We start from the raw sequence: 25,767 nt of genomic DNA on the forward strand, positions 1-25,767 counted from the left end.
ATAGCTTTATTGATGCATACTTTACTTACCAGAAAGGCCATCAAATATTCATGTAATGAGGGCTTTTTGTTTTAATATTTGGAGAGTTAGTTAATGATAACCGCAAACTAATTTCAGAAACCTTCCAAAAGACCAGTGTCTATTTGTGGTCACTCCCAGCTTCCAAACCCAGTCCTAGACCACATCCATCCATCTGCTGCTTCTATAGGTTTGCCTTTTGGTGGAATCACACACTCTGGTTTTTTGCTTTTGTTACTAACTTCACTGTAAGCACATTTTTGAGATTCATTCATTTTAGCATGTGTAACATTGTGTCCCCTTTTTTTTTCAGACAAATAGATTTCCTGTTGTGGACAACAGCACTTTTGTGTATCTGTTCAGCAGCTGATGGGCATCTGAATTGCTTTCCGTTTCAGCTATTTTGGATGACTCTGTGAGCATCTCCAATGCACAGGTGCAGACAGGGTTTTTATACACCCTGGAGAGAGACCCTGGATGGAGTGCTGACTTTATGGCAACTCTGCTTAACATTGCAAGAAAGCTCTACACTGTTTTCTAGAGCAGTACTTTATGGTTACACTGGTACAGCAAACCCTTCTGTTTTATGATAGAATTCTAACCAGTCTACTGATTTATCTGAGATAGCCAAAATATTCTGCTTTAAAACCAAAGCTATATGCTGAGAGTCAATGTCCTATTATTTCCCATTGATTAAAAAAAAACACAAATATTCTCTTAGAACAATATAGTTTATCTTGAGGTTTTGCAGGACTCCTCACAGTGGAAGTGTCTCTGACTCTTCTTTTTTTTTTTTTTTTTTTTTTTTTGGTTTTTTGAGACAGGGTTTCTCTGTGTAGCCCTGGCTGTCCTGGAACTCATTCTGTAGACCAGGTTGGCCTCGAACTCAGAAATCTGCCTGCCTCTGCCTCCCAAGTCTGGGATTAAAGGCGTACACCACCACTACACGGCATCTCTGACTCTTTTGTCTGTTCTTAGGGCCAATTTTCTCCTACTGGGTTGTCTTGTCCTGCCTTGAGAAGAGGGTTTGTGCCTAGTCTGCATTTTTTTTAATGCTGTGTTTGGTTGATATTCCTGGGAGGCCTGCTCTTTCTTTTCTGCAGGGAAATGGACCAGCAGTGGGTCTGTGGGAGAGAAGAGTTGAGGGAGGGGACTGGGGGGATTAGAGGGAGATGAAGCTATGGTTAGGATATATCGTATGACAGAAGACTAAATAAGAAGAAAGAAAAGGAAAAACAAAACCAGAAAACACACACTCATGAAATCTCAGGATGAGTTGTTACTCAATCTGTCTCCCAGTATGCCTGCCTAGCACAAGACCCATTTTCAATGGAAATCTGTGTATTTTCATTTAGTTAAGTAAGTTTTCTCAATGCTATAAATTGTATAACTGTTGACTATGACCACTGTCAAAAGTAAATTTGTAATTTTTAGCACCCAACCTTTCTTGCTTAATTATATGAACATTAAAAATGGAGGAGCAGTGGATCTGGAGGAGAGGGGAGGTAGGTCAGCCTGAGAGGAGAGAAGGGAGGAGAACTGGGAGGGGCAGAGGGAGAGAGGCTGCCGTCAGGATGTATTGTATAAAAGAAGAATAAACAAAAAGGAAAAAAATTCAAGCTTATTTTACATAGTCTCAAGATAGGACAATTCTGTCTTAGGAACTAAGCGGCTTTTAAATAAACATTTTATTTTGTCAGTGGGAAACGTGTGACTCTCTGTAAAGAGAGAATTTGTTATGTCTGTGGTTTATCATATTTATGACCATGCTTATTATATCAGATCAGTTTTAGATAGTACATGTTATTTTGTTTCTAGACTCTTTTTCTTTTTCTTTTCCTTTTTGTCTTTTACCTGCCTCCCCCTTCTTATCATAATTGTATTTCAGGAACAAAGGCTTTTTAAACTTTTCATTATGTCAACAAAAGTCTGGGCAAGACTGCCCATCGCTAACTACTCTAGTCAGTGAGAGCGCAGCCACAGAACAAGGTTTTGTTACCTGAAGACAGAATCCGATAGCCGTCTCCTCTGGGAAGCAGTCTTAGACCATTTTTGGTCCAGTGAATTGAGGGAACAGGAACTCCAGAAGCTGAGCAGGTCATGACTGCCGGGGCCTGTCTGGTCACCAGGAAATCCATAGGTTCATCCGCTATGGTGGGAGGAACTAGAAGAGCAAGAAGAGAAAACCACACACTTCCACTCCATCCCTCCATATTCCCAGAGCCAAGTTGTCCCTCTTCTCCCTGATGCTAGAGAGTGAGTGCCACGCAGGTATGGAGGGAGGCTGTGTGGTGAAAGGACAGCACTGTGTGTCCACCATTCTACTTTCAGGCTCTTTCTACCTTGGACAGTGAGGTCCACTGCTCTCTTGTCCTCTCCAGCATCGCTCGTCACAGTGCACTCGTAACTGGCAGTGTCATCCACAGAGGGGGAAATGATTACAAGTGAACCAGAGGAAAGGAGCCTAGAGGAGAGTCCAAACACGAGATTCTGTACATTAGTTTCCACGTATTTTGCAGTTGGTGTTTGAAGGAGCTGAGATAAGTGAGCGTTATTCATCTGATGCAAAGTTTGCACATCAAAATGTAACTTTATACAGTAAAGGATCTAAACTTCCTATCAACAAGAAACAGCTGCCTGGAAGAATTACCTGAACACTGAATCTTACATTTTCTGAATACATGCATCATAATCAAACTTCTCTTAGTAGATGAAGTATATTGACAGCTACTATTTAATAACATAGTATGTATCCCAGGCTCCATTTGACACGATTTTATGAAAAGCATCTCAAATTTATCAGTGACTTTGAGGGTGGATATTTGATTCCATCTATGCTATGTAAGTGAGTAGAGGTCTATCTGTTTCACTGCCCCTGCCCCGTGCTTTATATATGCTTCTTTCTATGTCATGGCTCATGGCCATTTTGGAGATGTACCATGTGTATACATATCCACACCTGTATGTATATGCATATGATGGAGAGATCCTGATACCGTGAATAAGATAGAAGAGCAGTTGAGGATAATTCCTAACATTCGCCTAAGGCATCCATATGCACACATATGTGCAGTCCTGCTACCTACCCACAGGTACCCACACACATGTAATTACATGTGTATGCATGTATGCTGCACAATTGAAAATGGAAAAAGAAAAGCGACGTGGGTTTGGTTTAATGGAAGTGTCTTTGACACACCGTCTACGCCTTCTTTGCACAAAGTCTATTTTTAAATCACTGAGTCCAATGCCAAACATTAAAGGATGAGAGAAATAGAGCTGATAGACTTTCAGTGGAATCATTCTTGGTTTCATATTTCCTGGTAAGTCAGAATTACCTCTTGTCAAAGTATCACTGTGACTGTATTTGATGTTAGCACCCCGGCAGATAATTTGATGGTATAATGGGCTGTTAGCTGAATTGAGGTGAAGCTAGCAGAAATTCTCAGTGATTCAAAGTTCAGCCTTCAAGACACCTACACTGCTATAGAGAAAGCTCTAGCAGGGAAGCTGGAAGAGGGTAAGACCTGGAGAAACTGCTGTTTGTTTCTACCTACCCAAGGGGCCAAGTACCTACATTAGAGTTCAAGGTGTTAGATTTGATTTTTTTATTTTACAACTAAAGCTTGTATTGATTCCCACAGAACATTTTGTCTTTTATGTGAAAAGGTGTTTACAGCCATTGTCATTATGAAATTATAGAAGACACTAAACAAACTAGGTTAAACAATAGCCATCATAGGTTTGTTGTATATAGAAAAACTGCATCTTTAATTAAAAAATAGGTTGGAAATCAAATTTCATACTAAGGGAGTATTTTTCTAGCAACTGACTAGCTAATTCTTCATTGGAAATGTAATTGAGGAAAATGCATATTAAAAAATATTAAAAAATATATTTGATGCTCCTTTTGATAGGGTTAAAATACTAGTTATTTTAAAAAACTTTCTAAATGTTCGGTGGGATATTTTTTTCCAATGGATTTATCTTTACTTCATTATGTTAAGTGAAATTATCCAGGCACAGAAAAGGATCTACTGGTACTCATTATATATGGAAGATAAAAATATGAGCTAACAGGAGTAAAGACGTGACTCAGTTCCCAGGTCTTGGGAATGGTGTGCAATGACAGCATCATGGAAGCACAGTTGCACAGAGGAAAGTCTGACTAATCACTGAACATCTCACAATAGCCGCTAGGAAGGGGTTTTAATGGTCTTTTTTGGTGGGAGGGGTACTAAGGCAGGGTTTCTCTATGCAGTCCTGGTTGTCCTGGAACTCACTCTGTAGACCAGGCTGGCCACTAACTCACAGAGATCTGCCTGCCTCTGCCTCTTGATTGATGGGATTAAAGATGTGCGCCGGCACCAGCTTAAAGATTTTTAATGTTTTTGTTTTGTTTTGTTTTGTTTTGTTTTGTTTTTCGAGACAGGGTTTCTCTGGCTGTCCTGGAACTCACTTTGTAGATCAGGCTGCCTCTGACTCTGCCTCCTGAGTGCTGGGATTAAAGGTGTGTGCCACCATGCCTGGCTATTTTTAATGTTTTTAACTCAAAGAAATATGCATGTATATAGATGTGCCTATTATCCCAATCTAATCATTATACAACATGATATTATACATGAAATACATTATATTTCAATGTATTGAAATCATATAGTACCAATAACTATATACAATTGTGTCAATTAAAAAAATTAAAAAATATTCAAAAGAAATGACTTATTCTTACCTGTATGAATTTTGATTTTGATCTACATTAAGAAGATGTCCATTTTTTCTCCAGGTGACTGATGGTTTTGGTATCCCAGTAGCTTCACAAGCCAAAGTAGTTTGGACATTCACTGTTACTGTTACGTTGGTAGGACCCATAGCAATCGATGGAGGCACTAAAACAATTAAGGAGAAAACAGTCTTAGTAAATAGCAAGTTATTTTGAAACATTTCTGACAAAATTTGTCACTAGTAGTTTGCCATATAATTAAGGCCCAGGAAATTGTCACAAACTGGTGATATTAACCACAGGAGAGGGAAAACACTGGCTTTGTCTTGTTCATAATGCGGTGGGATATGCTCAGTCTTTGAGGTCCAGGTTTTTATTAGCTCACTAGTTTCTGTTGGAAAAGAGTGACCTGAAGCCTGAATTTTTTTTTTAATAAATGTATATTTACCATGGACTTGTAAATCTATTCGCCTACGGTCTGTTCCAGCCACATTGGTCGCCATACACAAATACCGTCCAGTATCTGTGACATGTGCTGACTCAATATGAAGGAATCCATTTTCCAAGATGGAATATCTGTAAGACAGATGACAGATAAGTTCTTCCGAATCAACCCTTTTCAGTTTTACACTGTGACCCAGATAAATGTTAAAGACTGGATGAAATCTACTGTTAGTGTTTTTCTGTTTCAGATGAGACGTATTTACAGCGCCACCAGAGGAGGAAAAGGACGCACACAGTGGGAAGGTGCATAGCACTCAGGCTTGTGATCCTGATGAATTAAATCGTAAGAGTTATGCCTGCAAAATGCTAAATTTTGGTTCTCATCTTAGGATGAAAATATTGATTCTAAAAATAGTAAGATCAAAACAATTCATTTGAAGTGTAAACGAATAAAATGACTAATAAAATAATTCATTAGAAAAAATAATTTGAAAGATTTACATTTCAATTTCTCGTTACAGTATTGTCTCCCCCTTTAGAAGTGTTACCTTGCATGGCTCTCAGCTAGCACAACACCATCCTTTCTCCATGTTATCCTTGGCGCTGGAATGCCTTCAGCATGGCATTCCAGGGCGATTGACTTATTTAAGAGAGTGACAAGGCTCTGGGGACCACCACTGATGCTTGGAGGAACTGAACAAAACAAACACAACAATCGAGTTACGATAAATAGCACAGCCCTCATTAAGAATCTAGAGATGTAAGGAGAACTTTAAGGGAAGTAGTTAGCTTTGTCTACACTAATCTACCTTAGGATAAATAGAATTAAAGTCTAATTCCTGAAGTCCCACTGAAGATATCCTGCATTTGAAAATAAAGAATAAATGGGGAGAAGAATTTAAATCCCGGATACAGCATGCGAAATCTGGCCCTTGTGAGAGAGGCGTGAGTAAAATTCCGCTTGGGTCTGATGCAAATTAAAGTTGATAGTTCTTATTTCTCTTTAGCCAAATAATGGTCAAAGAATGTTAATGCTGGAAGAGTTTCCCTTTAAATAAAGAACAGAAAGGGGGCTGTTTTAATGAAAAACACATCTGTGGTGAATCATGTGAGTCTCAGAACAGGCATTTCTCTAATCATAGAGCTCATGTGGGAATACAAAGCCTGAACTTGAATTTTAGTATTAGAGATTATTAGTCGTGCGGGTCATCCAGTCCGTTGTAAAATTTCTTGTGTTAAAATCCAAAGGGACTGTTATGGAGGGAAAGGCACACGTTTTCCTGAATTTTGGCAAGTTTTGGCATCTAGATATGCATATTTAAGAAAATTATAGTGGTATGGCATTGGTTAGGGAAGAGTAACTCTGTGCAAATGTACAGTATGTTAGAAAGCCACCACAAATAAAGGCAAACTAAATGATGGGCCGTTTGTCTTGCACAGATGTAGTGTGATGGTTTCCCCTTAGCTGCATGATGCAGACTATCTGGATCGACTAGTAATCCTGTGTGTGCATGTGTTTGTATGCATGTGTGTTTGTTTGTGTGTGTGCACTGGGCATTTGTGGGGCGTGTATGTGTATATATTCCTCTATGATGCTGTAATATATCTCCAGAACTACATTTTGCAGGTGAATTAATTTGCAATGTATGTTCAACATAAGTCCTATATGTTGCTTTCTCAAGTTAATAGCATGATCACAAAGATTTATTTAGTAAGCTCCTGAAAAATAGTATCACCTCTTTGAATATTCTTGGTGAAGTTTTCAAACTGTGAAACGGTAATTTTTCTTACCATTTACAGTGAGGTTAAATTCTCTTGTAGTCTTTCCCGCGATGTTGCTGGCAACACAGGTATAATTGGCTGTGTCTCCCAGGTCTGCATTATTGATTTGTAAGTATCTGCCCCCAGACAGGATTCTTACTCGAGGTGTTGCCTGGATTAAAAAAGGAAAATCTATCATCAAAATGTCAATGGAATAAATTAAAGCATTACTTTATTTATTTTAATGATGTGTGCTTGTGTGTGTGTGTGTTTGCGTAGGGGGTAGTATATGCTCTATGTGCATGTGTGTGTGGGTGCTTGAGGAGGCCAGAAGGGGGCGCTGGATCTCTGGAGCTTGATCGTGAGCCACCCAGCATAGATGCTAGGCACTGAACTCAGGTTCTCTGAGAGAGCAGCAAATGTTCTTAACCACTGTGTCATCTCTTCAGACCGCAAATACTATTTTATAAGAGCAAAAATAACCAGAATGAACCACATGGTTGCCATGTGGCAAGACTGGTTTATGTAATCCCTAAAGTCTCTTTCATTGGCCCATTGACTTTGGTTAAATCATGGGTACAGTGCCTCCAATGACATCACACAAGGAGGAGCAAGACAGTGTGGATGGTTCAAAACAAGCCTTTATCAGTCCTCCTTAGGACGTCTTCTGGAAAGCAGTCCCTACCAAATTCAGGAGCACCAAAGCTTTCAGAGTCAGCTTTCACTTGCTGTAGATGGCTTGTAACAGTTCCAAGCTGTTAGCAGGTAGGTGTCACCCAACCACAGGAAGCTTTAAAGGAACTTTGGCTTCTCCTTAGGATTCTGGGCCTAGAAACCTGTCAGTAGGGCTGTTACAGATGGGTCAGGCCACTCCAGAGTCCAAACTCCAACCAGGAAAATTCAGTAATAGTTATCCTGGAGACATAGTAGACCAGTTCTTTTGAGCCCTTGATGGTTTCTATCCTTTTAGCCAAAGGCAGAGCTGAGAGTTCAATTAGGCCTTCAACCTACAGGCTTCAGGACACACATGTGTCAGTTTCTAGAGGGTCATGAGTCTATCTGTGTTTTGGCCCAAATGAACTACTAAGCAAAGGCTAGAAAGGGAAGACAGTTGGCCGAAGGCCCCTGTGCTTGCCTGTGTGGTTGGGAGTAACTGGTACCTGGAAGTGGTTGGGTTTTGACCACTAGCAAAGTCTCAACTGCTTTTGCCTCTCAAAAACAAATCTGCAGAGTCACATGGAAGGCTTACCTGTAACTGCTCCCCGTTTTTGAGCCACATGATCACAGGTGGAGGCACTGCATCGGATTTGCATTCCAGTGTCACCTGTCTGTTCCTTAACACAGTGAAGTCCTGGGCTTCATCCATGCCAGCAATATTAGGAGGCACTAAACATGAGAACACCGTATCAAGTGCATTTGATAAATGGGATGTAAATGATCCATCAGTATCCAGCAAGGGTTAAGCTTGTTGTATGATAAAAGAGGCGTGAACCTCAACAATTTGCCATTCAATGTATGGTCTAGATTATTAACAAATTGCATCTTTATTATTTAGCACTTTCATGTTGATTAATAATGGGATCTTTCCAACAATGATGTAAATAATACGACAACCACATCACCACCACCATTTGACAGGTGGTAAGGAAATGGAGACATATAGGCAATACTTTTCCCTGACTATCAAAAAAATTACTGAATTAGGAATTGCTCATCACAGTACGAAGAACTATTTCCATTTTTCCTGATTAATACAGATATATTTCTCAGTAAATCATATTTAGGGTTTACTTAGATAGGCTAAATTTTGAGTAGAGATATCAGGGAAACTTCATACCAGACAATCTGCATTGCCTAGTCAGTCAGGCTCTGAAAATTAGATCAAGATCTGTTTAGTTTTCAATTCTCTCCATGAAGAGCAGTTTAAATATATATAATTCAAAAGGGCCTAGTTAATTCAAACTTTCTGGCAAGTAAAAGGCATATATATATCTTTAAAAGGATATATGTGCACATTCATGCATGTATAAACAAGTAAGTGTAGTTCAGTAAAATTTAAAAATAAAGGGAATTGCTAACATATTGTTAATATAGATAAAAAGGCAGAATATCCTAATATGCCTAAATTACTCTAAACAGGGAGTAAGATATATGGCAACATACAATCTTAAAGATGATGCCATAGAATATATTTGTTAACATAAGAATGATCGTCACGCCATTAAGTGAGACATAAAGCAACTTAAGTTCTGTGTTCTGAATTGTCATTTTCTTGATATTAAGGATCTTCTTGATTCCCTAGTCAGTTGCAAACTCTAAGCTTAGGCAATCTTCCTATCTCAACTTCCCTAGAAGCTGGAACTACTGATATATATTGCTATGCCCAACTATGATCACATTTTTTTTTGCAATCTGTTTACATAAAAAAACCATTGTATCGTTATGTGGTAAGATTAAGGATTGTTTTTATTCTAATCATTATTGTAATTATGTTCTGGTATTTTTAAATCATCAAATTTGAATTCTTTGTGTGAAAACGAGACTAATAACTCAAAACTTCAATGAACTACATCCCAAAGAGCTCATATGTTATTAACAGTAAGAATAAAATTTGTAAAATACGTATTTCTCAACTTATCAACATATGATGTGTTATGAAATGTCAAGCTCTCTCTAGTACAGTTTTTAACTAGGGTTGTGTGTGGATGAAACATAAGTCACCACATTTACCGTGTACTCTCACTAAATATTCTTTATCATCATCCCCTGCAGGACTGGATGCCAGGCAGGTGTATCTTCCTGTATCCTCCACCTACAAAAACCAAACAAACAAATTATGCAGTGTTACCGTGTTGGTGTTGGTGATGAAGATAAACTTTCACTAGAACTAGCAAAATTACTATATAAGGCAAACTAACTCAAGGACGTGTAACAGATGAAACAAACATTGATACTATGGTTAGTGTTTTGATATTGTACATTGGCCGACGTCTCTGTTATGTATAAAACTATCTTTAAAGGAGTTTTAGAAAGGAGTTTTGATATAAGAATATAAAAAAGAAAAAAGTATATATAAGTAAAAAGTTATATATGTCTATGTGTACTTGCAAAAGATCTAGCACCGGGGCTGGAGAGATGGCTCAGCGGTTAAGAGCACCAACTGCTCTTCTCAAGGTCCTGAGTTCAAATCCCAGCAACCACATGGTGGCTCACAACCATCCCTAACAAGATCTGACTCCCTCTTCTGGAGTGTCTGAAGACAGCGGCAGTGTACTTACATATAATAAATAAATAAATCTTAAAAAAAAGATCTAGCACCAAATATGATAGCTCAGATGTTCAATATTTAATTTGAAGAAATAAATATTACAGGTTCAAGTTGTGTAAACTTCATTTACATAAACTTCATTTGTTAAGCCATAAACTTCCATTATATTCTTTCTGAAGGAAGTAGTATGTTTATAGAAATAACTAGTAAACAAAACACCAGATTACTAAGTCAAGCAAATTAATACCACATCTCAAATCTGTTGTGGAGATATATATACAGTGATAGAATGCTGTTTGGTTACAGTGTCAGACTGATGGCAGCATCTATTTGATTAAAACCTAAATCAATTATTTAAAACACTCATGCATGTTTTCTGCCAGATGTCAGTTTTCATCTATGTTTGGCATTATATGAACACCATATCTGGAGATCATTATTCTGGTTAACCTTACTATTAATAAAAATATATTTTATAACAGTAAGAAGTCCTTAGCCATTTCACTTATTTACTACTTGAACATTCTCAGAATACTGGCATTTAAAAAATTCTTATATTCAAATTTGACTTTATAGGTTATGAAAAAGATCTTTGCCGGCTTCACAAATTCCTTTGACAAAATTTAAGACTGGAGTGTTTGAAAAACAGAAGAGTTGGGAGAAGCATTGAGGAACTCTGTAGGAGACAGGGACTCTACAAGAAGACCGACAGAGTCAACTAACTTGGACCCTTGGGGCTCTCAGAGACTAATCATGAACCAAAGAGCATACTGGGTTGGACCTAGCATACCTGCCTGCACATATGTAGCAGACATGCAGCTTGGACTTCATGTGGGTCCCCCAGCAACTGGAGCAGGAGCCTGCCTGTGGATCCTGCTCCCCTAACTGGGCTGCCTTGTCTGGCCTCAATGATAGAGAATTTACCTAGTCTTGCAGTGACTTGAAGTGTCAGGGTGGGTTGGTTTCCTAGGAGGGACCTCCCTTTTCTCAGTGCCAATGAAGAAGGGGTGAAAGGAGGAGGAACTGTGTGAGGGGGAGTTACTCTGAGAATGGGGAGGGGGCTTCAATCAGGATATAAAGTGAACAAATCAATTAATTCATGGAAAAATGAACAGCAAAAAGGACACAAAATGGTTAAAAATACTTTAGACAATTGTTCATACAAGCCTTTGTTAAGAACTAGAAAATGAAGGTCTGGAAGAGATAGATAGCTCAGTGTGGAAGATCATTAGCTCTGAAAGGATGAGGACCTGAGTTCAAATCCCTAGCAGCTATTTAAAGAGCCCATAACCTCAGCACTTTGGAGATGAGCTGCAAGCTCAGGATTCTGGGAGTTCTCTGGTCAATCACCCTCTCTGAAATAGAAGCTATTAGCTCAGTGACAGGCATCATCTCAAGCCAATGAGGTTGAAAGTGTTACAGGGACACACCTAACATTTTGCTCGGGGATCCAAATGCTCCGCACACTCCCATTAATATGTTATACACAGAGAGTGCACACACACACACACACACACACACACACACACACAGAATTCATTTTCTAGAGAATCACATTTGATTTTTCTCATTGTCTCTTTAAAACTTCTAACTGTTCTTTGCCAACTCTTGTTCAATCTAGACTGATGATATTCCCTTCATTTGTCTTCAGGTTGCCAAACTTGACACATCACTGGCGGCTAATAAAAAATTACTTCCACCAGGAAATATTTCTCAACAGCTTGCTTCATTCTAGATAGTGAAATTCATTACTTATAGTTACAGTTTGAAATGTGCTCTGATGATAAGTTTGAAAAATTAAGTTGATGTTTTTAGACTCTGGAGAGTCAGTGACATGTGCTACGCTTCAGAAGAGGGCTGTATAGTAGCAAAGCTAGATCAGTGTATTTGATTGTAGGATTAAGATGTCTTGCCTAGAGCAAGCCACAGACTTAGTTTATGATGGAAGATAGTTTAAGAAATAAATGTCTATACCATTCAATTAAGAATTTGCTACAAAGATGTATGTTCCATGCAGAGAGCTGACAGGTACATCCAAAACCAACATTCAGATGTGTAAAATCTAATGTAATTGCTGTAACAGGTGTGCACAAATATCAAGACATCACATCATGATCAGGAGAAGCAGAGGCAAGCTCGAGGCTTGGTCATGTTCCACTTTCCACCTCATTGCTGTTTCAAGTGGTTTGCTTGACTCCCATCTGGTTGCATCTTGCATGGCATTTTATTTCCTTGAGAGTGAGAGCAAATGCTCTTGAGGGGTTTTGATTCAGGGTATGGCTTGAAAGTTTAGCCTAACCTTTCTGGGTTCTTACTGTTTGGATTGAAAGGAGAAGAGGTCACTGTTCCCTGCCACAGACTGTGAGCTGTGCTGAGGTCTACTGCTTTCATTACTCGCAGTGGTTAGTTAGTACCTGTGCCTCTTTCAAGATAAATCTTATTATTCTATGTCATGCAGAATGAACATTGTAAAGATTTAATTTTGTTATATTGTGTTTTATAAACCAACACAAACATGCCATATACTATTTTCTTTTGGACTCTCAGAATATGTAATTAATGTTATTGTTATTATTACTGCTGTTATTTTATTTGATGTTTACAAATGACGGCATCTGAACACTGATAAAGAATATTCATAATATAAAATTTACCTCTATTGTTAGCATAAAAATTATTGATAGCAATATGTCCCAGATAAGTATTTAATATGCTAACTTTTCAGATCAGTTTCTTTAAAAATAAACCAGAATAAGCATCCAATTTTACTGAAAGGTCATTGCTTAAAACTGTTTCTCCAGTCTTCCAAGTGGTCTAGTTTGGGGATCAAAAGTGCTCTCTGAAATCTCACACATTGTATGTTAGGTTGCTTAACCTGGCTAGTGAAGAACTACATAGAAAAAAGTTAGGACCATCAGAAGATATATTAGCACATGGAGTGTTGAACACTTAACACACTTAAGTTAACTAGAAGGTATCTGGTTCTCTTCACAATGTTCTGCCATATTCATCTTCCTTCTATTTGCCCAGTCATGGATATCATATCGGCAATCTACCCTTTGCAAATCTGTAGAGATAGGTGATGTATTCAGATGTGCAGACGTAATTACTCAGTAGCTATTATTTATTAGGCGATAAAACATTCAAGCAGATAAAATAATCATGTGAATGGAGACACTTACCTGTGCACTGGACACTCGAAGAATAGCTCCTCCTTCTAGAGTCTGCACTTGCTCTGTCTGTAGAAAGGGCCGGCCATCTTTCATCCAAGAAATTTTAGGGGCAGGAATTCCAGAAGCAATGCAGGATAATTCAAGTGGGTTATTTACAATTACAGATACCTCTCCAGGTACCTCAGATCCGTTAATGTGAGGTGGCTCTAATGAAATGGAAACACCCAACAGAAGAGAAATGTGTTGTTTTACACATTAAGGCACTGACGAAGAATATTTACAATGTAAAGTTTGCCTTTACTATTAACATAAAAATATTTTCAACAATATATCCCATATATATGTTCATATTTCATACATGTTATTATATCATATACTATCCACATATAGTACATATACACTATTATATTATGTATTTATCACACTTCAGATTAGGTTTTAACTGTTCTGATAATAAAAGTTTGAAAAGAAAACTCCAACTCAAATTTGCAATCCTATGACATAAACCATTTAGAGTATAGAAACTAGAACGATCATTTGTAGATGGTCTTAGTTCTTCTCACTGGCAAGGATTCAAAACACTGGGAATAGTGGTTTCTGCATGGAGGGCATTTGTTATGTCTAGGCAGGGGTAGCTTTCTCTTTTACTGTTTATATTTCTAAAATTACCTTCCTCCAGAGAAAGTTAAAAAGTCTAAACACTTGGAAGGAACATTAAGGGTCCTTGGCTCAACTCCTCCCAAATTTAATCCTTTTAAAACAGACTTTTCTTACAGCGATCAGTGAAAATTTTCAGAGAAAAATTCTTAGTACAAGCTGTAGGCTTTTGCGTTCAGGAGGCAGACAAAGTAGATGCTGGACAGCTCCGAGGGTGAGCTGAGGGGGTTTTGTCTTTGTTTTTGTTTTAAATCAGGCACATAGTTGAGAATCTGACTCATAGCACAGGACCTGATGTCCGACTGAGTTTGAAATGGTCTGTGGAACTGGACACACCTTCAAAAAAAGAACTGGCATCAAGAAATACAGTGAGACCCTCTGAGTTTCTTTTAAACGTATGCATGTTTTACTTCAAATTAAATGCTTGAAAAAGCAATACTACATACAAATTCTACATCTTTGTTCAAATTTCCTTTTTAAATTTTTGTTAGCCCTCATTTTTCTATCTAGAAAAAAAGAATTAGGAAGTCTGTGTGTCTTAATCATTATCCCAGAATTCTTCCTTTTACTCTTCAATGCGTCGGACATGTGACTGTTAAAATATATTTTACATGCACTATAAGACTGATATATGGTTTCCTGATTAATAGATAATGGCTCCATATAGCTAATTGAATTAAATGAAAATCAGTCTCTAAAGCTTGTAGCATTATCTTCTGTAATATATTTATATGAGACCTAGACTTCAAATGAGGTTACTTCTACCTGCACTGGCCCTGTCCTGGAGGCTTCTCACTCAGCACCACCCACTGCCTGAGCTTCTCAGGCGTCATCAAGGTTCCCTGAGTGATATGAAGCTTCCTTATAAAAACCAAATCATGACTTGTAAGAGGTGAAAGCACTAGTTTAGCTCTCCATTTGACTACAATCAATTCTTCTTCTTCTTTTTTTTTGTTATTATTTGCCACACGCCAATCATGTAAACAGAAGACTCACTGGGACTCCCTCCCCTCTCAAGTTCACAGGGATGAGGTTAGGATAGCGGCAGGGCACGAGCAGTGTGGTTCCTATTGCTTCAAACTCTAGTCTCCAGTTGTTCCAAGTGTCAGGCGAAAGCCAACCGCCTTTCTTTGGGTTTCCCCCATACGTCTTATACTCATGGAAGAGTGGGAATTCAGCGCCCTGACTCTGAATACCCAAGAATTTGTATCCTGTCTAAACTCCTAAAATAACAAATACTATGATCAACTAAACAGTGCCATTTCTATGTTTTATAAAAACACTCTAAATTGATCTGACATTCAGGACCTTTGGTTCCTTTTCTAGTGTTCCCTGTACTTGAATGATGGATTTACTAGTCATTTAGTTACATAGTCTGGAAACTGAGACTCATTCTTGATACATTCACATCATCAACTCTACATTCAAAATGCACAACTAAGCTAAAATAATGTGCAATTATTTCTAGAAAAATGTATCACTTCTTTTATTTTCACCACCCTAATCTGAGCTACAATACTGTTTATGATAACCAGAGCATCTTCCTTCCTGCTTTTTGGTATCTCCTCCTCTTCCTAATTATTATTATTATTACCATTGTAAAACTGCCATATTCATTGCTCATGACCTTGGTTTTTAATATAACATTTTAGATTTATTCTTTGTGAGTTTCCTACATGTATGAGATGTGTTTTGATCCTATTTGACCCCTCTCCTTCCAGTTCCTGGATCCCCCTCAGCCCTTCCTTCTAACTCCCTTTAACCCACTGAGGTCAATTATTGCCATTCACACATGCATTCATAGGCCTGCAGCCACCCACTGGAGCATGATCAATCTATCAGCGACTACAATGTCATGCAAACTGATGATTGTCCGAGCAGCCATCAGCTGCCTATAGCTCCTCCATTAGGGGTGGGAGTTCATAGGACTTTTCTCTATCGAGGGCGGAGTGTTGATTTGCATTATCTTGTGCAGCTCTAGTGCAGAAAACTGCAGCTGCAATGTGTTTGAAATGGCCCAGAAGCACCCGTTTTGCCCCAATTCTCCACAACCTCTAGCTTGTATAATCTTCTAATAACCTTTCCATGATGTTATAAGCCCATGGGGAGACCTAACCAGATGTTCCACTTCTCTACCCAATATTGTTTAACTATTAATTGCTGTTAAGTGACTCCAGTTATGTTAGTGTTAGAAAAGTGGTATATATCATAACTCTCAGCCTAGTTAGCACGTATTAAATGGAATGTATGTAGCACTGTTGGCTAGGGAAGTCAAAGTGGATTCGCTTTTTGCAGAGCTTCTAAGAAAGTCTATAAAGAGGCAATTCCTTGGCCAGAGGCTTTCTCTAGTCAGAGCTGACTTCTGCTGGAGGTAAAGGGACATTGCAAGACCACTGATTAACCATGATGTAGGCCTCAAGAGAAGGACAAACATCTGAACTGCCCAGCCAGGGCAACAATGGCCACCCCTAACCCCAGACATTTTGCTTAATGAAAAGCAAAGGACCAAGGATGTCACTCAATGACAGTGCCTGGGACACATGCTTAGGGCCCTGGGTTCACCTCTGCATCACAGAAGTAAGTGTGAATCTTACTAAAAGCCAAGATAAATCTTAAACTAAAAATGTTAGAATTGGGTTAAATTTTGAAAAATCATCCTAGTTGAAAAATCATAACAGAATAAAGAATGAATTCGGAAACTGTTTCAACAGCCAGTATCACAATTTTTAACACTGCTCTCAAAATCCATTCTTGACTTACTGGCTTTCTCTTTATCTCTTTTCAAGTTAAAGATCAATTTATGCTATTGTACTTACTACAACTTGTAATGATTCTTCATATTTAGAGGATAAAACTGGAGCTTTCTTTCATGATATACATTTGAATTTTATTTATCTATAGTTTGAGAATTTTTTACAAGCATATGATACTTATATAATTAAAAAGATCTTCATTAATATATTAATATGTCATTTAATAATATATTGAATAAATCATCATTCCTTTGCCTCTAATTTCTTCCATACCCACCATCCCTGCACCATTTTTTAAAATATTTTTTTATTAGGTATTTTCCTCATTTACATTTCCAATGCTATCCAAAAAGTCTCCAATACACTCCCCCCCCGACTCCCCTACCCACCCACTCCCACTTTTTGGCCCTGGCGTTCCCCTGTACTGGGGCATATAAAGTTTGCAAGTCCAATGGGCCTCTCTTTCTAGTGATGGCTGACTAGGCCATCTTTTGATACATATGCAGCTAGAGTCAAGAGCTCCGGGATACTGGTTAGTTCATAATGTTGTTCCACCTATAGGGTCCCTGCACCATTTTAACTCCCAAATTTATGTGCTCTGTTTTGAAACCCGCTGAGCTGAGTCCAGTCAGCATGGGCCTTTAAGTACTCAGGTTAAAGGCACTGGAGCACCATGTCCCTGAAGAAAACTTTCTTTCCCCCATGAGCCATCAGTTGCCAATAGCTGCTCAGCTGGGACTGAGAACTTTTTGAGTCTCTCCCCTCTAAGTTTCGAGATCTTGTCAGGCATGATCTTGTGCAAGTCTTATGCATAAGGCTACAGACTCTGTAAACTCATGTGTGCAATGGCCTTCTTATTTCCGGCAACTGCTCTTTTTCTTCTGACGTCCACACCTGGGGCCCTTACAGTCTGTCTGACCCCTCTTCTGTGATGAAGCCCGAGGTTTTAAGAAGGAGTATGATACAGCTGTGCCCAAACCTGACAACTTCAAGATCTCTCATTCTCTGCATTCACTAGTTGTGGGTGTCTGTATTAATCACCTCCTATCGCAAAAACAAGTTCCTCTGACAATGGATGAGAGATGCACTATCGTGAAAACTTCATAACTTCTCATGACATCCTGGGTGCTGCTATGCTCATAGCTTCACGGTGTTTGATATTCTCTCTTACTTTAGTGATCTAGCCACACTGTACTTTTTCGAAGCCACACATTGGTCGTGACACCTCCTACCACATTGCTGAGAACTGAGTACAGCAGCAGCATCCCAAGTGGAGATGTTTGCAAGCTGAGTAGTGTTGCTGTTCCATGTGATGCGCCAAATGGATGCGTTTTTAGCAGATGGGGAGATCTCATCTCTCCATTACATGGAAACATTATCCTATAATCTTTCATCTGGGAATGCTGGGCTTTGGACATCGCCCCAGCAGCATCATTGCTGTTCTCTCTGTTGTTTGCTGCAGCAATGTATCTGTCTATAATTCTGCTTCTGGAGTCTCTCTCCATTGCCACATGCAGACCAGGTCCTGGTGGATTTGGGCCTGTATGAACACAGCATCTTCTTCAGTCCAGTCTTTACTCTCACCAGAGGGACTTTTTTGAAGAAACATCTGGTGGCATATTCTTCCTTAAAATTATTTTTGTCTGTTAATGAGTCCAACCCCTCCCCATCTCCCCTGTCTGGAGGGTTGTCAAAGCCTTTCTTTCACAGAAGGTCCTTCTCCTCATCTGGCCTTGTTTCGCACCCTTATGCTCAGTTTCCATGAGTACGAACTCATAATTAAGCTCCATCACCCACAGGTGAAATGTGCAAGGGTCCTCACTTCTGCTTCACTGCGAGACCCACCACTCCAGACACAGACAGATCTATGGAAAGATCTATTTTGGAACTTAATGTCCCAGAATGTTATGCTAACCACATGGCCCTCATCTCAACAAAATAATTAGTTCTTCAGTTTCTTGGCCTTACACTCCAAAAGCAGGAACTTGGGGGCTGAATTCATATATTTCTTATTTGATGGTAATTCAATTGTCTGACATTCAATGATTACACAGTAGGCCTTCAGAACTGACAGATAGAAATGTGCCCAGCATATAATATACATACAATTCATATTTAATATGTGAGCAGTGAAGACAAGGTCACATTATCTCATCCATTGTAACTCATGGTAATAAACTGATGGGTATGAATTTGTAATGTATGCGTTTCAATTGTACAACTCCAAACTTTGTGTTGTTTATGTTTTTAAGTAGCCTGGGAAAAATATCTCTTCCACCACTACCTTTCCTATTTGAAGACTCAGATGTGCTAGAACATTTCCTTTGGTATATTTTTACAGTGTTCTGCCTCCGTCTACAGTTAAAACTCCTACTAATACAGCTCAGTATCTGTGGGGCATTGGGCTATGTACAGACAGCCTGGTTTCCAGTCAAGGCTAGATCTTGAACCCCAGGAGAACCCAATGGGTGGTAATTCCCTCAGGCATTCGACCATGTCTCCTGGACCTCTGGCTTCTGTCGAAGTTACCACCCCCACAGCCCCCACAAGAGAAGCGGGGCTTTTAGTCACATAGACAATGTCCCCAACTTCTGACCTTCAGACTAGACTCCTCCCAGTTACCTAGCAACAGTAAAGATAACAGCCTACTACAAGAGAGGCTGTTTAGCCCCACCTCACTCTCTCTTCTCACTCTCTTCTCTTCATTCTCTCCTCTCACTCTCTTACTCTCTCTCCCTCCTATTCTCTCTTTCTTACTCTCTAGCCTTTCCTCTTTCTTTCTCTTTCCCCCTTCTTTCCTCTTGGCCATGGCCAGTGTCTCTCTCTCTCTCTTTCCACCTTCTCTCCTTTCTCCCTGCCTTTCTATAATAAAGCTCTAAAACCATAAACTGTCCTTGTTCATCAAGGCCCACTGCACTTGGACAATGGGATAAGCTTTCTCCTAAAGAGCCATTTCTAATCTCCCGATGGAAGGCCTTCCTATGCTCCAGTAAAGGCCCGGGACTAAGGACTCTTACCTGCATGGGAACCTCTTTCCCTCTGCCCTCTCTCCCATAACCCTGCAGCCAAGGGTGTCGCCCGGGAGCTCCTGGTATCAGGGGCTGCCTCTTGTCCACCCCCCCCATCGAGTGGGGTCAGTGGCTTAGATGCCCACCCAGGGCCGAGTGGAAAGTGTCTGGCAGCCCTCCCTTGTCCACCTGCCCAGAGCACAGGAGGAACTCTGGCCAGACACGGGCATTCTTTCCCTCCCCACTCATTCATTCCCCTATAACACCCCTTTAGTTCTCAACAAGGATCTGTAGCGTTTGGTTCCAATTCAATCCAACAAACACACACTAAGAATTTCTGATGTGTCAGACATCACGGCAAGCATTGGGGACCAGCAATAAGTAAGAGGTATGCTGCATTCCCCATCATAAAACTTAACTAGGGATAAAGACAACTTTTGAATTCACGTAAATAATTGAATTTTAATAGGTGCTCTGAGAAAGATTACAGAGCACTCTGAAAACATATGCTAGCCCTCCCTAACCAGGGCTCCTGCCAAACTTCTTTTCACTATTCTCAGTAGGGAGCATATCTGGTCTGTGAAAGGAATATGGCAGCCCCCCAACATCATTGTGGGGGAAAAAACCTCAAAACATCCTGACTATCATACTAGATAATTTCATTTATCTGCTTTTTATGCTCACATCATGATTTTTTGTTACACCAAAAAGTTGTAATTTTTCTTCAGGTTGTTTTTTGCTGGTAAAATATTGTATTATGAACTTAAAATATTGACTTTCAATGTACACAAGAGTAACTAGAAATTGACTATTCGAAGTGATTGTTCAAACTGTAATCTTAAAATCAGCTAATATAAGACTGGTTGGGATAATGGCATAAATATTATCATATTTTATCCAATTTCCATTTTCAAATGTGCTTTAAATTCTTAGAAGATGTTAAAAAGTCATCTATTAGGGCCTGGGCAGATGGGCCAGTAGGTGAAGCTCTTGCCTTGTAAACATGAAGCCTGGAGTTAGGATTCCCCAGGACCCATGTGAAAGCAGGGGAGGCATGGTGGCCACCTGTAATCACAGTGCCTAGGAGGCATGAGTTTGGGATCCTGGAGACAAAATGACCAGTGAGACTCTAGGTCCAGAGAAAAATGCAGTGTCACAAAACAAAACAAAACAAAACAAAACAAAACAAAACAAAACAAAGCAAAGCAAAATAAAACAAAACAAAACACAGAGTGCAGAGCAACCAAAAACACTAACACCAGGTGTCTTCATGGATACACTTACTTCCATATCTGTACACACGCATGCAGCCATTCATGTGCAAACACAATCTCCTACACTTGAAAAGGTTTGATATTAATAGGGTATCATGCTCTTTCAATTAATAATATTTTAGGAATAGGAGTTTTTAACCCTTTAAAACAAATAAAATTCACGATTCAAACTCAACCTGCCTTAGATGAATTTATGTGACTTATAGAACAGAAATGGAGATGCAATAAAGTTTTCGTTAAAGTTTGTCCCATAAAGACGGAGTCTAAGTACTATACTGAGTAACCAGGTCTCAACCGTCACTGAATTCTCAGGGGCTCTGTACTTATCAGAATGGAGATGTACCTAGGACTTTCAGGACAAAATGCTTGCTGACTTCTCCAGCTTCATTTGTGGCAACACAGGTGTACTTTCCAGTATCTCCCGTTTCTGCCTTGATGAGCTGAAGGACCATTCCCTGAGTGCTGACAGTCAGATGAGCATCAAGCGCCAGAGGCTGGCCATCTCTGAGCCAAGACATGCTAGGAGCTGGGGTTCCATCTGTAAAGCACGTCATAGAGGTAGAACTGCCTTTGACAATCGTGATTTCCTCTGTTCCCATTGCGTTGTCCATATTCGGTGGCACTATATAGAAAATGTATCAGGTGAAATTTATACATATTATAATTTGAGGTAAACTTAAGTAGCAGGATTTAAATGCTTCTATGCTACTTTTACATTCAATAAAGCAAAGAATTTTAAAATAGCAGAGTAAATTGACTCTATTGTAAACCATTTATTGGTTGGACTAATTATTAATCTTCCATGGACTAGCAAAGAAGTCTCAGAATTGTTTTCCTCCTGAATACACAATCAATGTGCATTATATTTTGGTAACATCTTCAACTTGTTAGTGTTGTCTCTTTAATTTGTTATGATGCTATGGTATTTCTTATAATAATTCAATAGCATACTTCCAATGGCCATATGGAGAGCACAGTAATAAAGTACATTTTATAAACATCACAGATCGCCGTTCTTAGTTCCTCGGAGTTGTTTGGAGATGCTCTCATACGCTGAGAGATGTGAACCAGCAATCTACGCTATATCATAAATGCAAATGAAACTATTCAAATTTTATATTTCTAAATTAGCTGCTAATGTTGTTAGAAAATATTATTTTTTGTATGTGCACATGAACAAAAAATTTTTTGTCTGGACTGAAATACTATCTTGAAAACTTTAGCTCTGTTTGTTTAACATGACATACACAGGAAGCCAGGATACTAGGAAGGTGGCATAGGAGGTATCTTAAAGGAGGAGGGAATTCTGTGGGGGAGTGACTTGGGCAGGAAGGGATGGGGAGATGAATGTGAGAGCTGAGGTAGATTAATAAAAGTGAACAACCCATATAGAAACCTACTATCTTAATCTCCTCTCCCAATATACAAAAGAGAGATTGCATGGAGTTCCCTTGCAGGGCTAAGTAACAGCAGGTACTAAACAAAATCCCCAGTCCTAGAGGAGGGATAACATCACAGTAACTGGCCAGGCATGCTTCAAGGCCTCACAGACTATAAGGCTCTTGCCAGTGTTCTTGGTGATCCACCAGAACTAGAGTATAATACAATATTGCTACAGGCAGCACACATTTCTGTTTCAAGACAAACAGCAAGCAAGGGATGAGCTGAAAGCATCCTTGTTACTCTAAATTTTAGTGTGTTGGAAGATACAAAGCAAGCTTTTGGGGTAGAAAAGGCAGCCATTGTCTTACTCAGCTGTGAATCCTCCAAACTGAAAAACCAAATTGTTGGGCAAGTGGTAGCCACCTGTGCAACAGTGGCATGGATGCTGTAGGGTTTACCAACCACTCTAGTAAGATTTAAGACCTGTTGCATTGGAAGGAACTCATGTCTGGTGTTGTATTCTGGGTTACAAACCATTGACTGGAGAGACTGTAGGCTCAAATGGAGAACTCATTACTGTGGTTTAATTAAGTTACATCAGACTGCCTTCTAAATCTCTATCTCGATGTGTAATACAAAAGTTTCTATCACCCCAAATTAGAGAAGTCTCTCCTTGCAGTGAACGGTGAGAAATTCAGAGACTCATGATTGCCCAAGAAGCTGAGAATAAGTTATGGCTCATCCTTATGCAAGTCATTTACACAACTCCCTTTAAGAGCTGGGAACCCTGCAATAAGGAAGCATTGTTCTGGTGAGTTTTGATCACACCAACGAGGGTCACTTGGGAAGAGAGAACCTCAATTGATGAACTGCCTCCTTTAGATTGATTTGTGGCTATGTCTGCAGGACATTTCCTTGATTAATAAGTGCTATAGGAAGGTCCAACCCATTGTGAGCAGCACCCCCCCCCCAGGGAGGTGACCCTAATTGTATATGGAAGCAAGCTGAGCCAGCTATGGTGAACAATCCAAGAAATAACATTCCTTTGTGGTTCTACTTCAGTTTCTGCCTCCATACATCTGACTAGTTATGTATTAGAAGAGAATTTTGACAGGCAGTGTGGACCAATAAATATGGACTCCTTTGGGGAGAAAACACAGTCTTCCCTAGAAGAGATATATTTTTCACCATTTTTGACAGAGGAACGTTGGATTTACAAGTCTTCGAGGAAGTCAGTTTCTAAAGGCATGCAGTAAAGTAGTAGGATCGTTTCTGTCACATACCAAAGACTTGGAGGCTGTAGTGCTTACTGTCTACCCCAGCTCTATTGGAGGCCACACAAGTATATACAGCGATATCAGACACCTGAGCTCTCACGATCCTGCAAAACAGGACCCAGCATGTCACGATCAATCATTCCGACATACACAATTAAGATACTTATGATTTATACACAGACAATAGAATAAAATGTATATTGAAAAGTCTTAGGTAGGAAACTTGTGGCCATTATCACAAGATGTAGATATCTCCAACTGCAACTGTTTGCATAGAGGTGAAGGCAGTACTGGCAAACCACTAAGAATACAACGGAATTGCTAGAGTGAATGCTTTTCAAACACATTAACAGAGAAAAATGGTAGCATGAAAAATCACATGAGCCTTATCAGCAACCTCCCATCTTACCATGCAGCACTGTGCTTAAACTATGTCTTAAAATTATAAACTTGATAACAATTCATCTCTCAAGATCTATTGGGCACAGCTTTCCTAAAACAAACAATTAAATAAGAACACAGAGCCACTTCGATGTTTGATCCCTTATCTTCCCCCTTCTGAGCACATACGGAATGGAATGGCACAACTGCAATAAGAGCCTAGGGAGAAGCATGTCTTAAACATTATGTAGGGTTAAGAAGAGTTGGCAATCACTGTTATCCTAAGCACTTAGGAAAGGACACACAACGCAATCTAACCTGACAACCTGCCCCGCTGACAGCAAGCGAATGTGGGAAGAGATGGGTAGAGGAAGGCCATTCTTCAGCCAGTTGATCTGCGGTGGGGGCGTCCCGGTGGCTTTGCATTCAATATTTATTGATGTGTCTACCAGAGCCATCAGCTTCTCTGCCTCTTCTTTATTACCTCGGATTTTAGGTGGAACTATGCACGTAATGATTGAGAGAGAAGATATGAGTTCAAAGCATTTGCAGTGTAATTGTTTCTACTTCTGTTTTATATCCCGAAAGAAAATGTCATCGACATTAGATTTCATTTAAATGTTCCAGTCACCTGTGGCCTATTAATGGACTCTTAAGGTAGCAAAGTCAACACTTGGTGGCATTTCATATTTACCATAGACATTCAAGTTAAATATTCGGTCTTCTTCTCCAGCGGGATTCGTAGCCACACATGTATACTTCCCCATGTCAGACGTGAGGGCTCTGTAAATGTTTAATGTGCTGCCATCTGTGGTGACCCTGTGGGAAAAGTCAGGACAGAGGCACTGTGGGGATAAGATCTGAAAAACTCATTCAAATTTATTGTGTCCTCTGAAAAATATATGCCATTACAACATAATGGCTTCACCTTAAGTAGAATGACTTAACCCTATTTCAAAGTACAAAGAAACATAGGAAGTCAGGACCATAGAAACTCAGGAAACTAAAATTATACAAAAACCATTTCTATATCCATCATCTTCCTCTGAGAAGAAGAAAATGAAGAGTCAGGTCAGGAACATGACAGACAAAGGTGCCTCTCTCTCAGCCTTAGAACATTATATTTTTGTAACAAATATGAGTTATCTAGTCAGTGAAAATTTGAAAAATCAGTGTGAAATAACACAACAAGCTGAAAAATGTGAATAAAATTAATTGTAAATACCCTAATGATACTTTAATAAAAAGAACAAAATATTATCACTTACTTAAACAGTGATGACTATACATATATAGATATATTCTGAAAAAATTTTCAAGTAGCTAAATGTTTCTTTAGAATTATGTAAAAGTAAATGATAAATATGAAATTAGATAACAATATATATATCTAAGTTAAGATTATTACACTATTCATTTTCTCCACGTACCATTAATTATCAAACAAAACATTCCATGCTTTAGGATGTTTAAAATGGTATCTACAACTATTTTAAGAATGGTCATTGCATCAGCACCTCTGATTATAAATTTCTACTACAGTGTACTATTAAATATCACATTTGGAGGGTGATATTTAAAGTATACTATTTGACTATAGTTACACTTTTCTCAATATGTGAAATTTAAAGTTCCATAAATTTAAAT

At 39.1% G+C, this 25,767-nt stretch overlaps 1 protein-coding gene across 3 annotated transcripts in view; it reads right to left on the reverse strand.

Moving 5' to 3' along the window:
- Positions 1-25,767, reverse strand: part of Hmcn1 (hemicentin 1) — a 435,732-nt gene that overhangs the window by 61,557 nt on the left and 348,408 nt on the right. For all 3 annotated transcript variants that reach the window (XM_029475879.2, XM_021160385.3, XM_029475883.2), the window contains 13 exons: positions 24,815-24,939; positions 24,439-24,622; positions 23,746-23,843; positions 21,423-21,701; positions 13,397-13,593; positions 9,677-9,758; positions 8,196-8,332; positions 6,977-7,118; positions 5,734-5,878; positions 5,190-5,317; positions 4,751-4,907; positions 2,361-2,482; positions 2,018-2,182 (listed from right to left, as the gene is read on the reverse strand). In XM_029475879.2, the coding sequence (XP_029331739.1) occupies positions 2,018-2,182; positions 2,361-2,482; positions 4,751-4,907; positions 5,190-5,317; positions 5,734-5,878; positions 6,977-7,118; positions 8,196-8,332; positions 9,677-9,758; positions 13,397-13,593; positions 21,423-21,701; positions 23,746-23,843; positions 24,439-24,622; positions 24,815-24,939 (1,961 nt within the window). The remainder of the gene's footprint in view (positions 1-2,017; positions 2,183-2,360; positions 2,483-4,750; positions 4,908-5,189; positions 5,318-5,733; positions 5,879-6,976; positions 7,119-8,195; positions 8,333-9,676; positions 9,759-13,396; positions 13,594-21,422; positions 21,702-23,745; positions 23,844-24,438; positions 24,623-24,814; positions 24,940-25,767) is intronic.

The sequence above is a fragment of the Mus caroli genome, unplaced genomic scaffold (genome assembly GCF_978045245.1).
Source record: "Mus caroli unplaced genomic scaffold, Mus_caroli_1 scaffold_1, whole genome shotgun sequence".
Classification (NCBI taxonomy): Eukaryota; Metazoa; Chordata; class Mammalia; order Rodentia; family Muridae; genus Mus; species Mus caroli.